The sequence below is a fragment of the Apus apus genome, chromosome 2 (genome assembly GCF_020740795.1).
Source record: "Apus apus isolate bApuApu2 chromosome 2, bApuApu2.pri.cur, whole genome shotgun sequence".
Lineage (NCBI taxonomy): Eukaryota > Metazoa > Chordata > Aves > Apodiformes > Apodidae > Apus > Apus apus.
This window is the reverse complement of record NC_067283.1, coordinates 62679317-62700251: the sequence shown is the minus strand read 5'-3', so window position 1 is coordinate 62700251 and position 20935 is coordinate 62679317. Positions and strand designations below refer to the sequence as shown.

Here is a 20935-nt window from a genome sequence, read left to right as displayed (position 1 = left end):
AATATTTCCAAGGATGGGGCCTCCACTACCTCTCTGGGCAACCTGTTCCAGTGTCTCACCACCCTCATAGTAAAAGAATGTCTTCTAATATCTAATGTAAATCTACCCTACTGGAGTGTAAGGCTGTTTCCCCTTGTCCTGTCACCACATGTCCTTGTAAACAGTCCCTCCCCAGCTTTCCTGTAGGTCCCACATATTGACACATGAGAAAAATCAGTAAGAATGTCAAGGTTGTCACTAACCCTTGGCTTTAGTGTTTAGTAATTCTGGATGTATTCAAAAAGGATCCTTTACTGTACTATACTTCAAGCACTTTACTATGCTTTAATATGTCTCAGGTGGCCAGTGTCCTTGAAAAGGAAGACCTTGAAAATCTGAGGCCCAGAAAATGAAAGACTGAGAAAGGAAATAGGAGCTTATGGGCTTCTTATTTTCCTCTAGCATGTCTAGACATGGAGAGACCTGCTTTATTTTGTGCTTACACTGCTTACAGGTCAGCTGGGAACTGTGCCTTTTCTTCATGTGAAAAACTTCTTATTAATACCATGTGGCTAATGCCTGCTCTAAGGGTTGAAGGGGTTACCACTATAGCAGCATGAATGCCTTGTCCTTTCTTGGTCTCTGTGTTTTGAAATTGTTTATATTGCTGGTTTTGAGAGATCTAAGTTAAGCTGAACTTGGTGTTCTAGGAAGACAGAAAATAGCACTTAAATCTGTGCTTAAGACATCTTTGTTTCTGTGTATTCAAAATTCCTACAAAGGAGTCAAATGCTGTTAGGATTTAGATCAGCTACTCATTCAGGACATCCTGGGGGCATCATTTTATCATGTGCATCTCTAGAAATTCCATTCCATGTTCCTCTGTGTCATGAAATTCCAGCATTTCCCCAGTCAGGAGCATTTGGATTTGTAAAAAAAGCAAAACATCTACCTTTTGTGGAAAATTAGAGAAGAAACCATAATTTCCTATATATTCCATATTTCTTGTATATTCCAAACTAAAATGCTTTTGTCTACTTTTTGCATGATTCCACATTAAATTAGTTTTATAAGCAACCTTTAATATAATATTTTTGTTATCTCGTTTAAAGTTGTCACATTTCTCCAAATCCTTTTTATTGTATTTTAAGCATTCTCACTGTGTGTAACTGTACTACCAGGAAATAAATTATTCTAGAGTGGTGATGAAATTTTTTGTTGTGCCACCTTATTATTTCTCTGAGAGGAGTTTTCTCCATTGCAAATAAGAGGTATTAATGAGTTTAGAAGGTGAAGATTCCTCTACCTAAGGGAGATATTTTATTTTCAAAGGCATGTTTAATTGTTCAGAGAGTCTATGCTAACAGAAATGTCTTTTTCTGTTAAAGCCCCTTAGTAAACTTAAGAGAAACAAATCTTGATAGATATTACTTATGGTAATTGAAGAGAATTGTCTTTCACAGAAATGACCTTTTTACACTGAAAACAAAATTTACTGTTCTTGTTTGAAGAGGGACAGGGAATAAAAAATTATTTTCTTTACTCTTTAGTGGTCATAACTAAAACATAGGTAGGGACATCAGAGAAGTAGTAATATTAATCTGTTACCTCTGTTGTTTGAAAAATATCCAACTGTTGTATTTAAAGTTACAGCTTTTAGTACTATGTTACTGCATCTGAATGTTTCACTGAAAATAAAAACTGTGTAAAGAAAGGAAGTACATAGTTCCTCAAAAATTACAAAATTGTCCAACTGTTTCCACAAATTAAAATAAATACTGCAGTGATACAGCTGTCTCTTCAGTTCTCACCATGCTGGAAACATGAGTATATCCTACCAGTTCAGCTGGAAAACTACTTTCACAGAAATAATGGCTGAAATAAGTCAACATCAAAGATACAAGACTACAAGCAAGGGGTTCTTGTAGTTGTCTCCCCTTTACACAGTTTCCATCAAGTAATGCTCCGCCTTCCTAACTTGTGAGATTTGCCACCCATGACTTTGACGTAATAAAACTTTGAACTTATTTGTGACTCATCTCTGCATTAAAGATGAAGGGTGGTTTTTCTTCTCTCCCTGCCCCCTCCATAGCATGCAGCTGAGAGATTCTATTTAATATCTGCTAAAATCACTGAAAGCTCTTTCATTGATTTAAGTAGAAGGTAGATTAAGCAGATTTTGTCTTTGAACTTTGCTCTTAACAGAAGAAGGCTTTTTCCCTTTGCCCTGGCATTAAATGGCATGCCACGAATTAATTTTCCACAATCAAGGCAATGAGAGTATTAGCATCAAATGAAATTGAAAAATAATAAATAATTCTTCTTTAAATGGACTTCCTTTAAACCTGATCTGCTCTAAAGCAAGACTGCATGTACATGCTAGAATAGTAGACAAGTCTTCACAAGATTGTAACCTAATCTTCAGGTTTTGTTATCTGTATTCTACAACATTATTTGTGATTTATTGTGCAGAAATTAAACCAAATCTTAATTGTTTACACATTCTACTGATATTCCATAGATTAGTGTTGATTATTTATTAAGGATGTGTTCTTAACGTTTTTAATATATATGTTAATTATTTCCTGTGATATTTAATATCCTTCATCTGCATACGCTGCTCTTCATACCTACAGTTCCATTAACTAAGTGGGGAGAGAATGTGTTTGTACCTGCATACAGCTTTTAAAATCAGCACTATCTCTTTTTTCTTTAACTTTTCTAATACAGTATATTTATTAATTTTACTTTTCAGAAAAAACAGAGGACAAAGGATCTGTCCCAGCTGTTTCATTCATACAATCCATATGATCATAAGGTAAGAAAAAATATACTACCTGCATTTGTTGATGAGATTAATTCCAAACGGTCATGAGAACTGTATTTCATGTTTCATGCAAAAAGGAGAGGAAATGATAAAATTGAAAGTGCTAGGGTATTCATGTTGCTTTAATTATGCTATCGCATAAATGTTTCTTCGTTTCTTCAAGCCAAGCTTGAAAAGCTGCATTTTCTGATTTGTGAAACCAATGACTCACATTAAACTCATAGAAGTGTAATTTATAGACTGACTTGAAATCCTGCAAAGTAACCATATGTGGTATCAGATTCCCCTGGTTTTTTTCTCTCTATTTATAAACTGTGTTTCCCTTGAGTATGTTGCTTAGCCTGTTATGTCAATTAGGCCCTGAGATACGTGGTACTAATGAATTATCTATTGATTCTGGAGGCATCATTGGAAGAGGCTGCATTTCTAACAAGCCTGATGGTTGTCTGGGGGAAGAAAAAATACACATCATCATTATAACTTGATCCTTATTTATAAATTCTAGGAACCCTGGTTTAAAAACCACCTTTTTTATTATATCCCATACTATAGGGTAAGAAATGTATGAACACATGCATCTATGCGTATAACTGCACTTGTGTCTACGAGAAGGTAATACATTGTATGATGTATTAATCCATTTCTGGATTAACCCATTCATTAATGGATTAAATTTATCAGGTAGGTTGTTGCTATGATAGTTCCATAGTTACCAGCAACTTGAAAATTTAGTGTTTAAAAAAACACTGCCAAACAGTAGGTATACTTGCATTATTTACAAGAATTGGTAAGAGCCTGTGAAAATTGAGAAATATGAAGAATAAAGGAAATCAGTGTGACAAGATTTTGAATAGGATCATTGCTTTTTTGAGTTGAAGCTTTTTAAAGTAAAAGTAATAGTAAATGAATTAAGATCTAATAAGGAGAAGCAACTGATGAACTAAAAGCATTGATATTCCTCTTCACATCAAAATTCTCCTGTGCCAAACACGTTTATTTATAGTACAAGGAAATTCCATTATTCTTTTATTAGCACTTTTAATAGAGCTTGGTCATTTGTTAACTCCTGCTGCCTTCCTGCTCATATCCTTTGTGGCATTATATCAAAGTATCCTCAAGTGATTTTGGCTTCAGTTGTGAAGACTTGTGCGCTCTTTACAAATTAGTCATCAGGCGATGTGGAATTGCATAAAAATGCTTAGATATATTTCCTTTTGATCTTTGGTTTAGGACCTTTAATAAATTATTAAAAGTGACACAGTTGTTTGATGAGTGATTTTCGAAGCTCCACTCCTTTCCTGCTTCCAAGCACATTCTGCATATATATCTGAGAGTAAAAGGAAGAAAAAGGACAAATGAAAGTATATTAAAAATGGGATCTTTCCTCATTTTCCTTTTGACAGTGAAAGTTTTCTTTCTGTTAACTACTTCATTTTTCTCAGGTGCATTTTTGTTATTAAAATATATAAATATATTCAAAAAATCTTATTTAGTAATTTATCAATATTTAATTGCATGTTTAATTTCTATAATTATTAAATTGAATAATTAAATAAAATAATTTGATTTATTTGATTAATCTTATTTACATTTCACAAATAATCATTTAAGAAATGCTGAGATGTATCTTGATTTTCATAGAATCATTCAGGTTGGAAGGGACCTTAAAGATCATCAAGTTGCAACCCCCCTGCCATGAGCACTGAACCCCACCACTAGATCAGGTTCTACAAAACCTCATCCAAGCTGGCCTTAAATCCTCCAGAGATGGGGCATCAACAACCTCCCTGGGCAACCCATTCCAGTTCCTCACCACCCTTATAGTGAAGAATTTCTTCCTAATATCTAACCTCAATCTCCCCTCTCTCAGTTTTAAACCATTACCCCTTGTCCTACCACTATCTTCTCTGGTGAAAAGCCCCTCCCCAGCTTTCCTGTAGGCCCTTTCAAGTACTGGAAGGCCACTATAAGGTCTCCCCAGAGCCTTCTCTTCTCTAGGCTGAACAGCCCCAACTCTCTCAGCCTGTCTTCATAGCAGAGCTGCTCCAGGCCTTTGATCATCTTGGTGGCCCTTCTCTGGACCCTCTCCAACAGCTCCATGTCTTTCCTGTGCTGAGGGCACTTCTTTTGATGCAGCCCAGGATGCAGTTGCCCTCTGGGCTCCAGCTCACACTGGTGGCTCATGTCGAGCTTCTCATCTACTACCGCCCCCAGGTCCTTCTCCTCAGGACTGCTCTCCAGCCATTCTTCCCCCAGCCTGTATTTGTGCCTGGGGTTGTGCCGACCCAGGTGCAGGACCTTGCACTTGGCCTTGTTGAACTTCATGAGGTTGGCACTGGCCCACCTCTCCAGCCTGTCTAGGTCCCTCTGGATGGCCTCCCTTTCTTCTTGGGTGTCAACCACACCACACAGCTTGGTATCATCAGCAGATTTGCTGAGGATACACATAATCTCACTGTCTGTGTCTCCAAGAAAGATGTTAAACAGCCCTGGTCCCAATACTAACCCCTGAGGAACACCACTCGTCCCCTGCCTTCATTTGGATACTGAGCCATTGACCACAACTCTCTGGGTGCAGCCATCCAGCCAATGTCTTATCCACCAAATAATCCATCAGTCAAATCCATGTCGTGTCTGTTTGGAGACCAGGATGTCATGTGGGACAGTGTCAAAGGCCTTGCACAAATCCAGGTAGATGACATCAGTTCCTCTGCCACCATCCACCATCTCTGTAGCCTTGTTGCAGAAGGCCACCAGATTGGTCAGGCATGACTTGCCCTTAGTGAAGCCATGTTGGCTGTCACAAGTCACCTCTTTATTTTCCATGTGCCTTAGCAGACTTTCCAGGAGGATCTGTTCCATGACCTTGCCAGGCACAGAGGTGCAACTGACCAGCCTGTAGTTCCTTGGGTCTTCCTTTTTCCCCTTTTTAAAAATAGGGGCTGTGTTCCCTTTTTTCCAGTCAGCAGGAACCTCACCAGACTGCCATGACCTCTCAAATATGATGGACAGAGGCTTAGCAACTGCATCCACCAGCTCCCTCAGGACCCATGGATGAATCCCATCAGGTCCCATAGATTTATGTACCTTTGGGTTCTTTAGATGGTCACGAACCTGCTCTACACCCACGGTGGGAGGTAATTAATTCTCCCAGTCCCTGCTTTCACCTGCTGTGGCCGTTGTGTTGAGGATGGAGCACTTGCCAGAGAAGAAAGAAGCAAAGAAGTCATTGAGGACCTCAGCCGTCTCAATGCCCTGTGTTGCTACCTCGCTTGTTTCCTTCAGGAGAGGGCCTACACTCTCCTTGGATGTCCTTTTCTCCCCAACATACCTAAAGAAGCTTTTATTATTGTTCTTAACATCCCTGGCAAGATTTAATTCTAGCAGGGATCTGGCTCTCCTCACCTGATCCCTTGCTGCTCAGACAACCTCTCTGTAATCCTCCCAGAATACCTGCCCTAGCTTCCACCCCCTGTGTGCTTCCCTCTTCAGTTTGAGCTTTTCTAGGAGCTGCTTGCTCATCCATGCTAGCCTCTTGGAGTTTGTACCTGACTTCTTCTTAGTTGGGATGCATTGCTCTTGGGCCTGGAGAAGGTGATCCTTAAATATCATCCAGCTTTCATGGGCCCCTCCTCCCTCCAGGATGTTATCCCAGGACACTCTCTTGAGCAGATCCATAAAGAGGCTGAAATCTGCCCTTTTGAAGTCAAAGCTAGTAAGCTTACTGTGAGCCCTCCTTGCTACCCTAAGGATCTTGAGCTCCACCATTTTGTGGTGACTGCAGTCAAGGCTGCCCTTCAGCTTAACATCCTTCACCAGCCCTTCCTCGTTGGTAAGCAGAGTTGTTCTTCCAACAGATGTTAGGTTATTGAAGTCTCCCATGAGGACCATGGCTTGTGAATGTGAAGCTGCTCCTGTCTGTCTATATAGTGCCAAGTCTATATTATCCTCCTGCTCAGGCAACCTGTAGCAAACCCCCACTGTGATGTCACCTTGGCCTTTCTTCCCCTTAGTCATAACCCCTAAGCTTTCTGTTGGCTCCTCATTTGCCCCCAGGGAGAGTTCTATGCACTCCAGCTGGTCTTTGACATAAAGGGCAACACCCCCAGCCTGTCTCCCCTGTCTGTCCTTCCTAAAGAGTTTGTAACCCTCCATTCTGATGCTCCAGTCACAGGAGCCATCCCACCAGGTCTCAGTGATGCCTATGAGATCATAGCCCTGCAGGCTCACCCTCATCTCCAATCCCTCCTGTTTATTCCCCATGCTGCGTGCATTTGTATAAAGGCATTTAAGCTGGGCCTCCAGTGAGGTTGCCTTATTAGCTGACCTGACCAACACATCACCCCTAGGCTCATCTGTAGTAAGCCTGGCTTTTTCCCCACCCCCTTCCAACCTAGTTTAAATCACTGTCAATGAGTACCTGTTACTTCCTGCCCTACTACCCTTTTTCCGCTGTGGGACAGGGTCTTCCCATCCAATGTCAGCAGGCCTGGTGTCCTGTAAATGAAACCATGGACAAAAAACCCGAAGTCCTGCTGGTAGCACCAGTTTTGGAGCCAGGCATTGACCTGTGAGGTCTTCTTGTTAACCCACTCATCATTCCCCAAGACTGGAGGGACAGAGGAGAACACAACTTGTGCACCCGAGCCCTTGACCAGTCGTCCCAATGCCCTAAAATCTTCTTTATTACTCTCAAAGCTCTTTTCTCCACCTCATCACTACCTACCTGAAAGATCAAAAGAGGGTAATAGTCTGAGGGCCATATCAGACCAGGAAGTTTCCTGGTTATATCCCTCATCCTGGCCCCAGGGAGGCAGCAGACTTCCCTGTGGGAAGGGTCTGGCTGGCATATGGGACCTTCAGTTCCCCTCAGAATGGTATCTCCTATCACTATCACCCTCCTCTTGCTCTTCTCAGAAGCAGTCCTAATCAGAGGAGCTGGCTGCTTCTTCAACTTCTTAGGAACAGTCCTATTGCATCAAGCTGGCAGCTTCGGCAGCTCCCTGGATGGGGCTTCTTCAGCATTATTGTTTGACTGGTCCCCTGTCTCCAGAGCCCTGTATCTGTTCTGTAAGGGCACCTGGAAATGTGGGGAGGGTCTGCTGAGAACTCTTCTGCTACCCCTAGCAGGGGCCTCTCCCAGTTCCCATCCTTCTTGCTGGTGACAAGAGGACTGGGGATTTTCTGCCTCTTGTGAAGCTACCACCTGCTGCCTTTTTCCTGAGGATGGCAGGGTGCAGCTCCACCAGTCTGTTTCCCTTTCACATTCCCATATGGTCCTTAACCTCTCCACTTCCTGCTTAAGCTCAGCAACCAGGCTGAGCAAATCATTGACCTGGTCGCAGCACACACAGATGTTGTCTTCCTTGTCCTCCTGTAAGGGTGACAGACTCAGACACTCCACGCAGCCTGTCACCTGGACAGCTGCCTGCCCCTCAGGCAGATCAGCCTGGCTTCCACCACTGCTTTTAACCAAGGGTTTCGAATGGGTGGAGACCATCTCCCACCTGCCTTGCCTGCTGAGCCCTCCCCAACATCTTCTCTCGCTTGTGCTGCTCCCCATGGCGTTGCCTCAGTGTCGTTAGGGCAGAGCCGCAGCCACCGCCTCTGCTCGCTCTCCTCATGGTCAGAAGATCTTTTGAAAAGCTGTCCCAAGTGGGTTATTGAGTGTCATTTGTTCAAACTTACTGTGGTTAGCATGTGTAAAAATACATAGAACTCGACTTGTAAACAAAGCCATTACTTGTTCTGAAATACTTGTTTTTTCCTGTGTTTATGTAGAGTAGGAGTATGCATAGCCCAGCTTTCTTGCGAGTCAAGTTCTGACCAGTGTGTAACTTTTCTCCAGTTAGCAATAGAACAGCTCTCCCAATAATATGTACAGTTTATCTTTTCCTAGGACATTAAGAGAAATAAGGTAAAAGTGACATCCTCATGACTCTGTACAAACAAAAGTTTCTGTGGTTTAAAATTTAAAAGAAGATAGTTGAGGAGTGCTCTTTTTTATCCTTGGCTATAAGCTGACCAGTTCTCTGCTGGCTAATTTAATAAAAGATTATGTTTCCACACAAGTAATTTCTACTTAATCTTTTAACATGTACACTGAGGTTCCACACTGCACACAGTAAGGATTTAATTCTGTCTGCAGTGGATGTTTAACTCCCTAAGTATCTTTCTCCCAAATGATGTTTGCCCTTTAGAACTTGTGACCCAGTTTGTTGAAAGCTATTAAGGCATTTGGGGTAGCAGGTCAAAGACACAGGTTTGAGAAACTTAGTGTGAGTTTCAGGATCCAGTATGCAGAAACTATCCAAATTCGACCGCACAGAGCCCTAGTTCCTTTTCTTGTTGTCAGCTGAGGTAAGTACTCAGTCAAACCCTGGAGCATTTGTCTAAAACGATGATCTTCAGTTTTGCTCTGCAAAATAATGTTTTTACATACAGTAAACACAGTAGAGCAAAACTGCTTTTCCATTTTGTTTCTGTGCTTTCTTGAGATGATAGCCAGGAAGAGACCTTAGGGCATGTCCATACATGCCTCTGGCAGCATTGTTCTGTTACACTGAGAAATCCTCTGAGAGCGGTGCTTAAAACTCATCTCTGGATTAGTTTCTGCCTTTTACAGCCTGATTCTCTTGCTCAATAATAGAATATGATCTATGAAAAAATACGGTCATGCCTTGTAGTGTTAGTGATTTATTTCAGAATATACTGTGTCCAACCAAGTAAGAAATAAAGCCAATGTTCATGTGATTTGAAGCTGAGGTTTTTTTCCAAGTTTAAAGTACTCAGGATTAAAAAAAAAAAAAAAAAGTGTTTTGAAATATGTTCTAATCAATGCAGTACGACTAAAATAATTGTAAGATTTTTAAGCCTTGTTCTTTAAAGTATTCGTTATTAATGTGTTCTGGAAATTGTTTTAACACTCAAAAAGCTAAAATCTCATAGACAATGCCTGTGTGATTGGCAAGTTATATGGACCATTGTAGTAAGATACAAAATTAAGTGAGGAAAAGCTTTCTTTTTTCGGTGTTTGGCTTTTTGGCTAGCTTCTAGCCTGGTAAGCAGTTTATGTCCTGTGTTCCATTGGATTTGATAATTTGCATAACTGACACAAGGAGGATTAATAACAAGATTATGTGTGGCTGTCCTTACAGTTAAGGTGCTAATGGCTGCTTTCACTTGCTGACTTAACATGATAATTTATTTCAGCAGTTATTTCAATAGTGCACAAACTCTTGCTCCAATTTTAACAGAAAATAAATAATCTAATGTCAGCAGCCTTAAACTGTGGTTGTAGGGGACCTCTTTCTTCTCTTAGATCTGTAGCTCGGGAAAGTTTGAGGCATTTCTAAGCCAGAGAAATTAAAAAAATGTTACTACTACACATTGGAAAAGGCCATAATTAATGAGGGGGCGAAAGTATGATTTTTTTATAATGAGGCAGACAGGAGGCACTCTCAAACAGGTAGGATCACTTTAAACAGTGCCTGTGGGGGTATGTCTTTATGGTCTATGTGATTGTCATTGACAATAGGAAAAAGTATTAATCATAGTAATGCCCGAGGCTGTGGCATTGATCTGAAATCATCATGGATACCTGTATGAAACAGGAAGTATCCGAAAGCAAGGGGAAAGTCCCAGGTGAGGCAGTTGGTTTCTGGTAGCACAACCTGTCAAGTCCTGTAATCCTTTTGGCCCCTGTGCTGTATCTGGTGGTCTTTGGGGGCCAGCAGCAAAAACGGGGAGATGAGAAGTTTAACCCTTCTGTTTGGACCAGTTTGGACTGGTTCTTCCAAGAACCGATTCTTGGAAGAAGCTAGTGAAAGACTAAAACATAGTTGCAGCATTAAATTTCTGTTGGGTGAGATTTGTGTCTTTCAGTAATCTATGCCTTGTACCTTTTTAGTAGTTCCTGACCTCCCAGACTTTGTCATCATCTTTGTCATTTCGCCGTCTTTCATAGCCACTGGCATTAGAAAATTGTTTTACAAATGAGGCATGGCAGCTGACAGAGAATCCTAGAATCACAGAATGGTTAAGGTTGAAAGGGACCTTAAAGATCATAAGGATTCAACCTCCCTGCTATGAGCAGGGACACCTCACGCTAGACCAGGCAGCACAAAGCCTCGTCCAACCTGGTCTAAGACACCTCCAAGGAGGGGGCTTCCACAACCTCCCTAGACAACCTATTCCCACACCTTACTACCCTCATGGTGAAGAATTTCTTCCTGATGTCTAACCTAAATCTCCCCTCTTCCCGTTTAAAACCATTACCTCTTGTCCTATCACTGCCCTCTCTGGTGAAAAGCCCCTCTCCAGCTTTCCTGTAGGCCTTGCCAGGTACTGGAAGGCCACTATAAGGTCTCCCTCATGCTTTTGATGCATCCTAGGATGTGGTTGCCTCTCTGGCCTGTGAGTGCACACTGGTGGCTTGTGTTGAGCTTCTCATCAACTACCACCCCCAAGTCCTTCTCCTCAGGACTGCTCTCCAGCCATTCTCCCCCCAGCCTGTATTTGTGCCTAGGGTTGTGCCAACCCAGGTGCAGGACCCTGCACTTGGCCTTGTTGGACTTCATGAGGTTGGCACTGGCCCACCTCTCCAGCCTGTCAAGGTCCCTCTCATGGCATGATGGACATGATGGACAGAGGCTTAATAACTGCATCCACCAGCTCATTCAGGACCCATGGATGGACCCCCTCAGGTCCCATAGTCTTGCGCACCTTCAGATTCTTTAGATTACGAACCTGTTGTTCTCCTACAGTGGGGTGTACTTTGTCCTCCCAGTCCCTGCTTTCACCAGTATGTTTAAGTAAACCAGGTTTGAACGCGTTTTGGAGTCTGGAAATAGGAAATTTCAGAACTAGTGAAAAAAACAAATAATTATTTTTGTTGTTCCTAAAGACAGTAATGTTTGTCAGATATTAACTGTGTTGCTTAAGATGTGCATGTGCAGAAGTGCCATGAATGTGAGGGTTTTACATTTGAGCCAGAAAAAATAAAGTAGTTTTGAGATACTGTCTCATCTCTCGGATTTTTTGGATAATGGCTTTGGGTATATGATGATTCTTGAAAATAACAAATATCCTTTTAACCTGCTTTCCCTTTATTCTACCAACAGAATTGTACTAAATCATAAGGTGACTGTGAGGTTGCAATGCCTGTGATATAAGCCATAGTCTGAATTTCCTAAGGCAGGTGCTAGAAAATAATAATTCCAGGTTATTGCTGAAAAGAGACACAGCCTTCTGCTGTCTCCTGCCTCAGATTTCAGGTTTAATTTAATAGCTCATATGTCAGATATGGCCACGTTTTATGGAAATATTGTAACCTACAACCATTCTTCCCTTTTACCTTCCCTGGTGTTCAGAACTGCTTTTTGGAGGAGGTTACATAAAGCTGTTTCGTGCTCTTCAAAGACTACTGACAGAGAAAAGCAATTTCTGTTTGGAGGAGCAGTGCAGTGGTCTTGTGCTAATGGCACACTTGAACATTACTTGCTGATAGTGAAGAAAATCTAATGGCCTGAAAAGCTGCTGCTTTTTCTTGATTTAACCCTTAGCTGCTTTGAGGTTTATGCCATCTGTAACACAGAGAGCTACTATATAGACAGTTTAGAAATGTCTGTTCGAATACCAGGAATTGTTTCAGGCTGTTGTAGAGAGAAGAAACAAGGAAAGCAGTTTGAAGGGAAGGCTTACTTCTTTGTTGAATAGGCTGTACAGAAAGGGATATACCTGCTCTGTCTTAATTCTGTACCTGAAATGTTGGGATATAAGACTTGCAGTCTTATTTGAGTTATGTATTGCATCCAGAAAATGAAAAACCAAAGAACCTAATTCCTGAATGTATTGTTGTAAACCAGTGGTTTATTTGTTAGTTTTGTTCTACAAAAAACCTAAAATACAAAAACATTGAGCATATGTATATATGCTCAATACTTTGTTTGAAACTTTTCCAATGCTAGTAACTTTTGCTGTAATTGGTATTAAAGCAGCTAACTCTGTCTGATGCTAACTGAATTGTTTGGGATTGATACTGCCATTATCAACCACAAGGGAGGTTTCCTGTTTTAAGTTAAATTTTTTATGTATATTTTAAAAATCATCTTTCTAAAACCCAGTTAACAGTAGCCTGTCAAATCATGTTTGCATCTATCTATAAAGGTAGTGCTATATGGTGATGCATGGGCTTATGTGTTTAATGAGGTTTCACACACACTACTGTATTATCAAAGTATCTTCATTAATGGTCGAGAGAACAGTTTTAAGAAATAAGGTTATGTAATCCACATGTACCCCTCTCCATCATGTAAAAACACCTGCACATTTTTTTCATTTAAATAATAATGAAAATAGTCATTGTTTACTTCAGAGTTTTTCTCCTTGGTACAGCATGCAAATGCTACCTGGTATATAACACATTGCCTCAAATAAGTATTTTCTACCTCCGAGAAAATACTGAATTGGAAAATGAGAGACAAGTTTTGTGGTGACTTTAAGTATCTGTCTTATGAACTCAAGTAAAACAAATTGTGTGAGGTGAGTCAATTCTGTTAATTTCCAGAGAAAGCCATTGCTTCTCACTCCGTGTCTTATATCACTTATGTACCTTGTTCATCGTTACTGTGGTACTGACACAAAAGTATGAGAAAGAAAAAAGTATTTTAGGTTTTCTAAAATTAGTTGCTGGAAAACCCTGACATCACAAAAAGTAAACAGACCTGGCCCGGTTAATTTTTTTTTTTTAAGCTCTCTTTAGTCTTGCCTTGGCAATGCAATGGAGTGTATCAGTAATAGTTATATGGTCATTTCAATTTCAGATCAAGTTCAGATATCTTTCCTTCTCCAATTCCCTAACATCTCATTTGACCTGTATCCCTCTGTGGCTGTGCAGTTTGTAGTAGATTAGATTTCCCAGTTGTATTTCACTTTCTCTCATATTTTGCTCTCCCTGTTTCTTTATTACCATTTCTCCCCCAACAAGGTAAGTTAATTCTTCCATGTGTAGCCTACCTTCTTTTTTTGTTTGTTTCTTCCTACCTGGATATTCTTTGTCTAATGTCGTCTTCAGATATTAACATTGTATTGTCTCTCCCTTTAATTCACCTGTCCTTCCTTTTTTTTCCTTGTATGGTTTGGGTTTTTTTTACCTGTATATGAAGTCCCTTAGAATCTACAGCTGTACTTTGTCATGGCATTAAAGTGGCTGTGAGAAACAAGATTGATGTTGGAGGGGAAGGATCAGTGCAGCAGGTGTAGCTACACAGAAGCACAGTGTGACAGGAAGGCACCTGCAGAGGTGGTAGAAAAGTTCTTCACTATTCAAGAATTTAAACTTTGCTAATTATTTAGTTGCTCCTATGACCAAGCTCTTGAGCTTGCTTGCTTTTAACTGATTGCATATCTAGAGACCCAAGTTTTGGGAACTTTGATAATGAATATGATAACTAGCTTTATGTTCTGCTCCCTGTCTTCTCACTGGAGAACGATTATTGGTTTTGCTCGTAACATTGCTACAGCCTTCCTGTGTACTGAATTACTTTGACATATTATTTAAAGTTCTAGATATTAGTTTGCATCAATACTTTTGTATTAACCAAAGACTTTGGGTGATCTGGTACCCAAAATCTTGGGTAAGATTTTTCCTTTCTTGCATGCAGGAAACATATTCCATATACTTTTCTTCCTTCTTCCTGTTGAAAGGCTTGTTGTCATAGCCCTTTGATATAAAGCTGTATAGCAGGTAGGTATTTTCTGGCTTTGTTTCTGATAATAAGAATATGGAAATGTTGATATCCTCATCTTCTCCTAATCTTCTTCTGCATAGCCTTATATATATGCACACACAAAAACTTTGGTTTGAGATCCAAGTATCCAAGTACCACCCAAAAACAATCTAGTATATTTCAAGAAAGTCAGAGAATAATGGGATTACATTTTTCACAGTTTGTAATAAGACAGCACTGGCTACGATTCCATCTCCTTCTGTCATTTAAATGCTTGGAAGTAGCTTTATTTTTATTTTGCTATAATTCCCACTCTATACTATATCCAACTTAAAAGAGAGAAGAAAGGTTAGGTATCATGCAGTCAAAAAGAGAAGTCATGAGTCAAGAGACCGCATGAAACTACAGGTAGAATTTGGACTTTCAGTTGTTCTACACAGGAAACTTGTTCTGCTGGCTGTCAGCGCAATGCAGGGAGCTTACTCTCGGTGTGAGCTGAAGTGCTCTGCTTTGCAGGGCAGCTGAAGGAAGGGTCTCAGAATCTGCTGGCAAACCATGGGAATTTTTCATAGGTAATCTAGATGTTTGTCACCTGCAGCAAAGCATCTGTCTTAGCTGCATGTGAAATTTGGGGTTATTGTGTACGTGCTCTCAGTGGTCCTGCACTCAGTCTGCCTGTGTCTGAGAGAAGGGCTCATGGTCTTATGGGAAAGAGAGTGTTTGTATTCAGATTTAACTAAAAAAATTGTGTGGTTTTTATTAATTACTCATTGTTTTTTAAAATTGTGGGGTGTGCACTGAAGGATGTTAGTCCTATGGTGATTTAGTATGCATACTTACAGTAAAACTGTCAGCGTTCAGTTAAATTACCCTGATACTAACATACACACTCTGCTCATGTAAATTAAGGGGCCAGTGGGATCCAGCAAACCAACAGCTGGCTATGTGACTGGTGCTACAGCCAGGGGTTTTGCTCTCTGGATCATGGGACCACATGGTCTGGTGGGGGCTGATGGGATCCACCTGTCAGAAAAGGGGAGGAACATCCTTGGCCATAGGCTAGCCAAACTGATGAAGAGGGCTTTAAACAGCTGTGGCTGGGGGCAGGAACCACCATTCATCCACATTGATCAATTTCAGTGTGATGCTGGCACCAGTCATAGGTGCTCAGAGCCTGTAGAAGGGGCGCAGGTCAGCAGGGGAGCACCTGGGTGGGGCATAATAAACAGGAGGAGTTAGAGGTCTGTGTGAGCCTGCAGGGGCATGATGTCATCACAGAGACCTGGTGGGATGGCTCCTGTGACTAGAGTGTTCATAATGGAGGGCTATAAACTCTTTAGAAAGGACAGGTAGGGTAGACAAGGTGGGAGTGTTGCCCTCTGTGTCAAAGACCAGCTGGAGTGCATGGAGCTCTCCTGGGGGATGGATGAGGAGCTAGCTGAGAGCTTATGGGTTAAGATTAAATGGAAGGCAAGCAAAAGTGATATTACAGTGGAAGCCTAATACAGGCTGCCTGACCAGGAGGACAGTGTAGATGAGGCACTCTACAGGCAGATAGCAGCTGCTTTGTATTCACAAGCCATGGTGCTCATGGGTGACTTCAGCCATCCTGATATCTGTTGGAGAGACAACTCTGCAAAGCACAAACTATTCAGGAGGTTCCTAGAGCACACTGACAACTTCCTTTTCCAAGTAGGAGAGGTGCTATGCTTGTTCTCACCAGCAAGGAAGGGCTGGTGAGGGATGCTAAGCTCAAGGGCAGCCTTGGTTGTAGCAACTGTAAAATGATGGAATTCAAGACCCTTAGGGAAGCAAGGAGGGCTCACAGCAAGCTTACTACCCTTGACTTCAGAAGATATTTCAGCCTCTTTAAGGATCTGCTTCAAGAGAGTGTCCTGGGATAACATCCTGGAGGGAAGAGGGGCCCATGAAAGCTGGCTGATATTTAAGGATCACCTTCTCCAGGCCCAAGAGCAAGGTATCCCAACTAAGAGGGAATCAGGTAGAAACACCAGGAGGACAGTGTGGATAAGCAAGCAGCTCCTAGAAAAGCTCATACTTAGGAAGGAAGCATACAGGGTGTGGAAGCTAGGACAGGTACCCTGGGAGGATTACAGAGAGGTTGCTACTCTGCTCTGTTGAGACTGCACCTGGAAGACTGTGTACAGTTCTGGTGCCCTCAGCACAGAAAAGACATGGAGCTGTTGAGAGGGTCCAGAGAAGGGCCACCAAGATGATCAAAGGGCTGCAGCAGCTCTGCTATGATGACAGGCTGAGGGAGTTGGGGCTGTTCAGCCTGGAGAAGAGAAGGCTCCAGGGAGACCTCCAGTACCTGGCGAGGCCTACAGGAAAGCTGGGGAGGGGCTTTTCACCAGAGAGGGCAGTGATAGGACAAGAGGTAATGGTTTTAAACTGGAAGAAGGTAGATTTGGGTTAAACATCAGGAAGAAATTCTTCACCATGAGGGTAGTAAGGCACTGGAATAGGTTGCCCATGGAGGTTGTGGAAGCCCCCTCCCTGGAGGTGTTCAAGGTTGGATGAGACTTTGTGCAGCCTGGTCTAGTGTGAGGTGTCCCTGCTTATAGCAGGTGGCTTGGATCCTGATGATCTTTAAGGTCCCTTCCAATCCATTCTGTGATTTTCTGATTCTATGAAATTAGAATAGGCTTTAAAGACCTCCAAATCTAGTTCAAGGATGGAGGCTCAGAGTCAGCAGACTTTGAGTTCATTCTGCAGTGTAGACATGCCATGGAGGTTTGAGTCTCAGTTTAGGGCAGAAGAAAGCAATTAAATGATGTTTCAATTTCATCTGTACTTGAGCTTTAGTGAACCAAAAAGAACGAGTGGTGCTGTCAGCAGGAAGAGAGGCACAAACTTGGATTTTGTAACAAATGCATGTTAACAAAGCATATTTCATTCCTTAGACATGTTCTTCATATTATTTTTCCTCTGTGTTCTGGTGTGTTATGAACATAACATACTTTTAATCTAAAAAATATATATCTATCCAAAGATGGATAAAATAAGTTATCCATCCTTCCATGCATTTTTGAGGGAAGGGCTCCAGCTTAAGAGGCTTGTATGGCAGCCATCTTCTTTGGAACTTACTTCATCATTTCCAATTATGGCGAGATTCCAATGTCAAACAAAATCGTGTTTCCGAGAAGCTGTAGCTTATTCCTGTAATACTGGAGTCTGCCTCTATTTGATTTGCAGTATCTGAAATATAAGAAGCATGTGGGGCCAGTGGTGAATTTAAGGTTTGATATCTCATGATCCATCAGGAAAAAAATGGGGGGGTTATCCCTCTTTAAAAGAGCAGGAGCATTACAATTTCTTCATAACAAAGGTGGCATTTTCTATTATCACTAAAAGCATCTAAGAGGTTGATCTTTAGAGGTGACACTTTAGTTCATATAAGTGCTGATTTAGGTCATGTTTAATTTTTTTTTCACCCTTTCCTGATGCAATTGTGATAGTTATACCTAGTCATATAGCTTTATATAAAAAAAGATGGTTATGCAAATATTTGACAAAGGTCTCTGAAAAACAACATGAGGTTGATTTTTTTCCCCAAAATACATTTCTGTGAAATATGTAGCAAACATGAGAGAGGTGGTGTGATAAAACACCCCAGGTTGCAAATACAAGCAGTCATGCTTATAAATGCTGCCACACTTTTTCCAGGAAAAAATACCTATGTGCTCTTACTTGCTTATTTTTGCATCTCTTTCAATATAGCTAAGCATCATTTATGAGTCATATGTATGGCAAATTGTCCTCCTTCATGGCTTTTATTTTTACAAGCTTACTTTTTATATAAAAGGCCTGCTTGGTACAAAACCTTACAAGACATAAGCCATCCCTGTTTTACATTGCAAAACCAAACCTTGTTTTTCATAGAATAGTTGCAGAAAATGTGTAATATAAGGCTAAAAATATGAACAATTTCTAGGTCCTGTGTGGGAACAGATCCTAAATACCAATTCATATGTCAGGCAGACAGTGGCAGCTGCTTTGTTAATGTATGGCACAAATCCATATTAAATCAAATGATAAGTGCACAGTTTGACAGATACCGTCATCAGTGCAAACATTATTAAACTCATTAAAGAGTTTGGTTTCAATTTTTTATTTAATGGATATATATTTAGCCTTCAGGGTCTTTCTTGGTCAGAGCCTGCAGCACCAAGTACTACTTCTACAGGGTTTTTGCCTAACAAAGCCTGATGTGTTCTGGCCGTTCCTTGGGGGCAGTGCCGTGATGTTTGTGGCTTCCCCTGCACATCGTGTGTTAGGGTCTGTGACCAGAAATTCCATTTGAGAGCACATCGCTCTGGATAACACTCAGTGGTCTTTTCATTTTGATTGATGGCTCTGGTTTTGCACCATCTGGCTTCTGATAGGCTGCATTAATCATATTCTGAAGTAAGAAAATTTAGACAGGTTTTTTTAATAAGTACGTATATATAGAAAGTAAATGTGCATGTGTATGTATGTGTGTGTTTAATTTCTGTACGTTCCACTCAGACAAAAGAGAGCAACAGTCCTCTCATTCAGTTTGTCTTGGCATAAATATGTATCTACTGGCAAATATCTATATTTCAATTTTATTCCTAGTGTTTTAACTTTTTTATTTTGCTTAATATCAGCTGTTTGTAGTATTTGTCTTATATTGACATTGTTTTCTTTTGGGAACATTGAACTCACTTAAAGCCTCCGAGTTGCATCTCAGCTGTTTTAGCTAAACCCTGAAATTTCTGTTTGCTGCTTTTGGTGGTATGCTGAAGTTCCTTGCTTCTTTGTAGACATAGCTGGAGATAATGGTTTCTGAAACAGAATATCATTGGGGTTTACATTCAACTTGTGTAGAATGTCATAAAATTGTTATATTTTAATTCATTTCTTGGGGAAAATTTAAGGATCTTAATTATGCATACAATGTACAGAAGTCAATAATCATCTATATTGAGGTCTTCTGATACAGTTTGGCAGTAGCCTACTTAAGGTGTTTTATTGTTGGATGAACAAAATTAATAGTCTCCCAATATGTATGTAGGAATTAATGAGCTAACGTGCAGTCATTGAGTGTTTCGGGTTTTATTTGGGTTTCTAATTTACAAGTAAGCAGCTCTCTAAACTCCTTCACATTAGGTTTCTTTCATTCTGTGATATTTTACAATATGACTTAAGGGAAAAAATTGTCCTGTGGTATACCCTGTCACATTGAAGCCATAAGCTGGATGTTAGCTTTCAGAAGCTACTTCATTTTCTCCTTTTACATTTTTAAAGATTGTGGAATGAGAAGCTGTCCTGGATTGCCTTTCACCTGTGCTGTTATGGATATAACACACCATGAAAGAAATTCAGCAAGTGCATTTGCTATAACCCCAAGTCCAGCATTTACTGGTTACACTGGGTGTGCTTTCTTAGGAGTTCCTGACCCGTGAAATGCTGTAGAGGTATCACAGCCACCAGTTTTGTGTTGACAGCCATAAATCACTTTATTAGGGAGGGGGTGTTTCTTGTTTTGTTTTTAATTTTTTGCTCTACAATCTCTCACTTTTCCTCAATATTCTCATCAGCAGAGCCTGCAGATACTTTGGAATGTTGGGGTTTGTTTTGGTTTGGTTTTGGTTTGGTTTGGTTTTGTATGTTGGTTGTTCTTTTTTAAATATATTATTCCTTCTGCTTTGCTTTGTGAAAATACCTTAAGAATTGAGATATTTGGCAGGAAGGTGGAGCAATATTCATCAATAGCCCCACCAATTAAAGCAAAACTTCCTGTTCTGATTTTACTTCTGCTAGGCTTGATGATGTCTCTCTGCAGAGTACATGAGGTTTATTTTGAGCATCTGGCATGAATTCTTCATAGTGTAAAGCCCTATTTAGGGTTCAAAACTAATGTCATGTTAGAAAGTTGTTTGACATACTACAGAAAAAAATAGTTCTTGAGGAAGATTTTAGAAAATTCAATAATTTTATTTTATAAAGATACGAATCTCCCTAAGGTCTAGCACTGTGCAGGTCATGAAAGCATCCCTGTCTCACATTTGTTTGTCTACAGTTTCCTGCAAAACTCTGCTTTTTCTATTGTCTTCCTGTCATATATTCATGTTTTCTTGTACATTTATTTTAACTACAAGGCTTGTTAGTTTGTTTACAGACTTACAGCTTTTTAAAAATAGACATCTGTGATTGAAAGAATCATAATTTAACTAATAATCTGTGTTAAACTAAGCATAGATGCTGAAAATTAGGATAAACAAAACCTGCTAAATCATTATTACAAAAGCACCATCTTTATTTGTGTGCCAACGAGGATTTAAAAAAATCTTCATGGTTACACCACTGATCACAGTGTGCCTAGTGCTGAATTACAGTTCTCTAGTAAATCAAC

The 20935-nt window shown here is 40.5% G+C and overlaps 1 protein-coding gene across 2 annotated transcripts in view; it reads left to right on the top strand.

The window, feature by feature from the left end:
• The window catches only part of CDKAL1 (CDK5 regulatory subunit associated protein 1 like 1), a 418797-nt gene that overhangs the window by 319600 nt on the left and 78262 nt on the right, over nucleotides 1–20935 (top strand). For both annotated transcript variants that reach the window (XM_051610858.1, XM_051610859.1), the window contains exon 13: nucleotides 2735–2797. In XM_051610858.1, the coding sequence (XP_051466818.1) occupies nucleotides 2735–2797 (63 nt within the window). The remainder of the gene's footprint in view (nucleotides 1–2734; nucleotides 2798–20935) is intronic.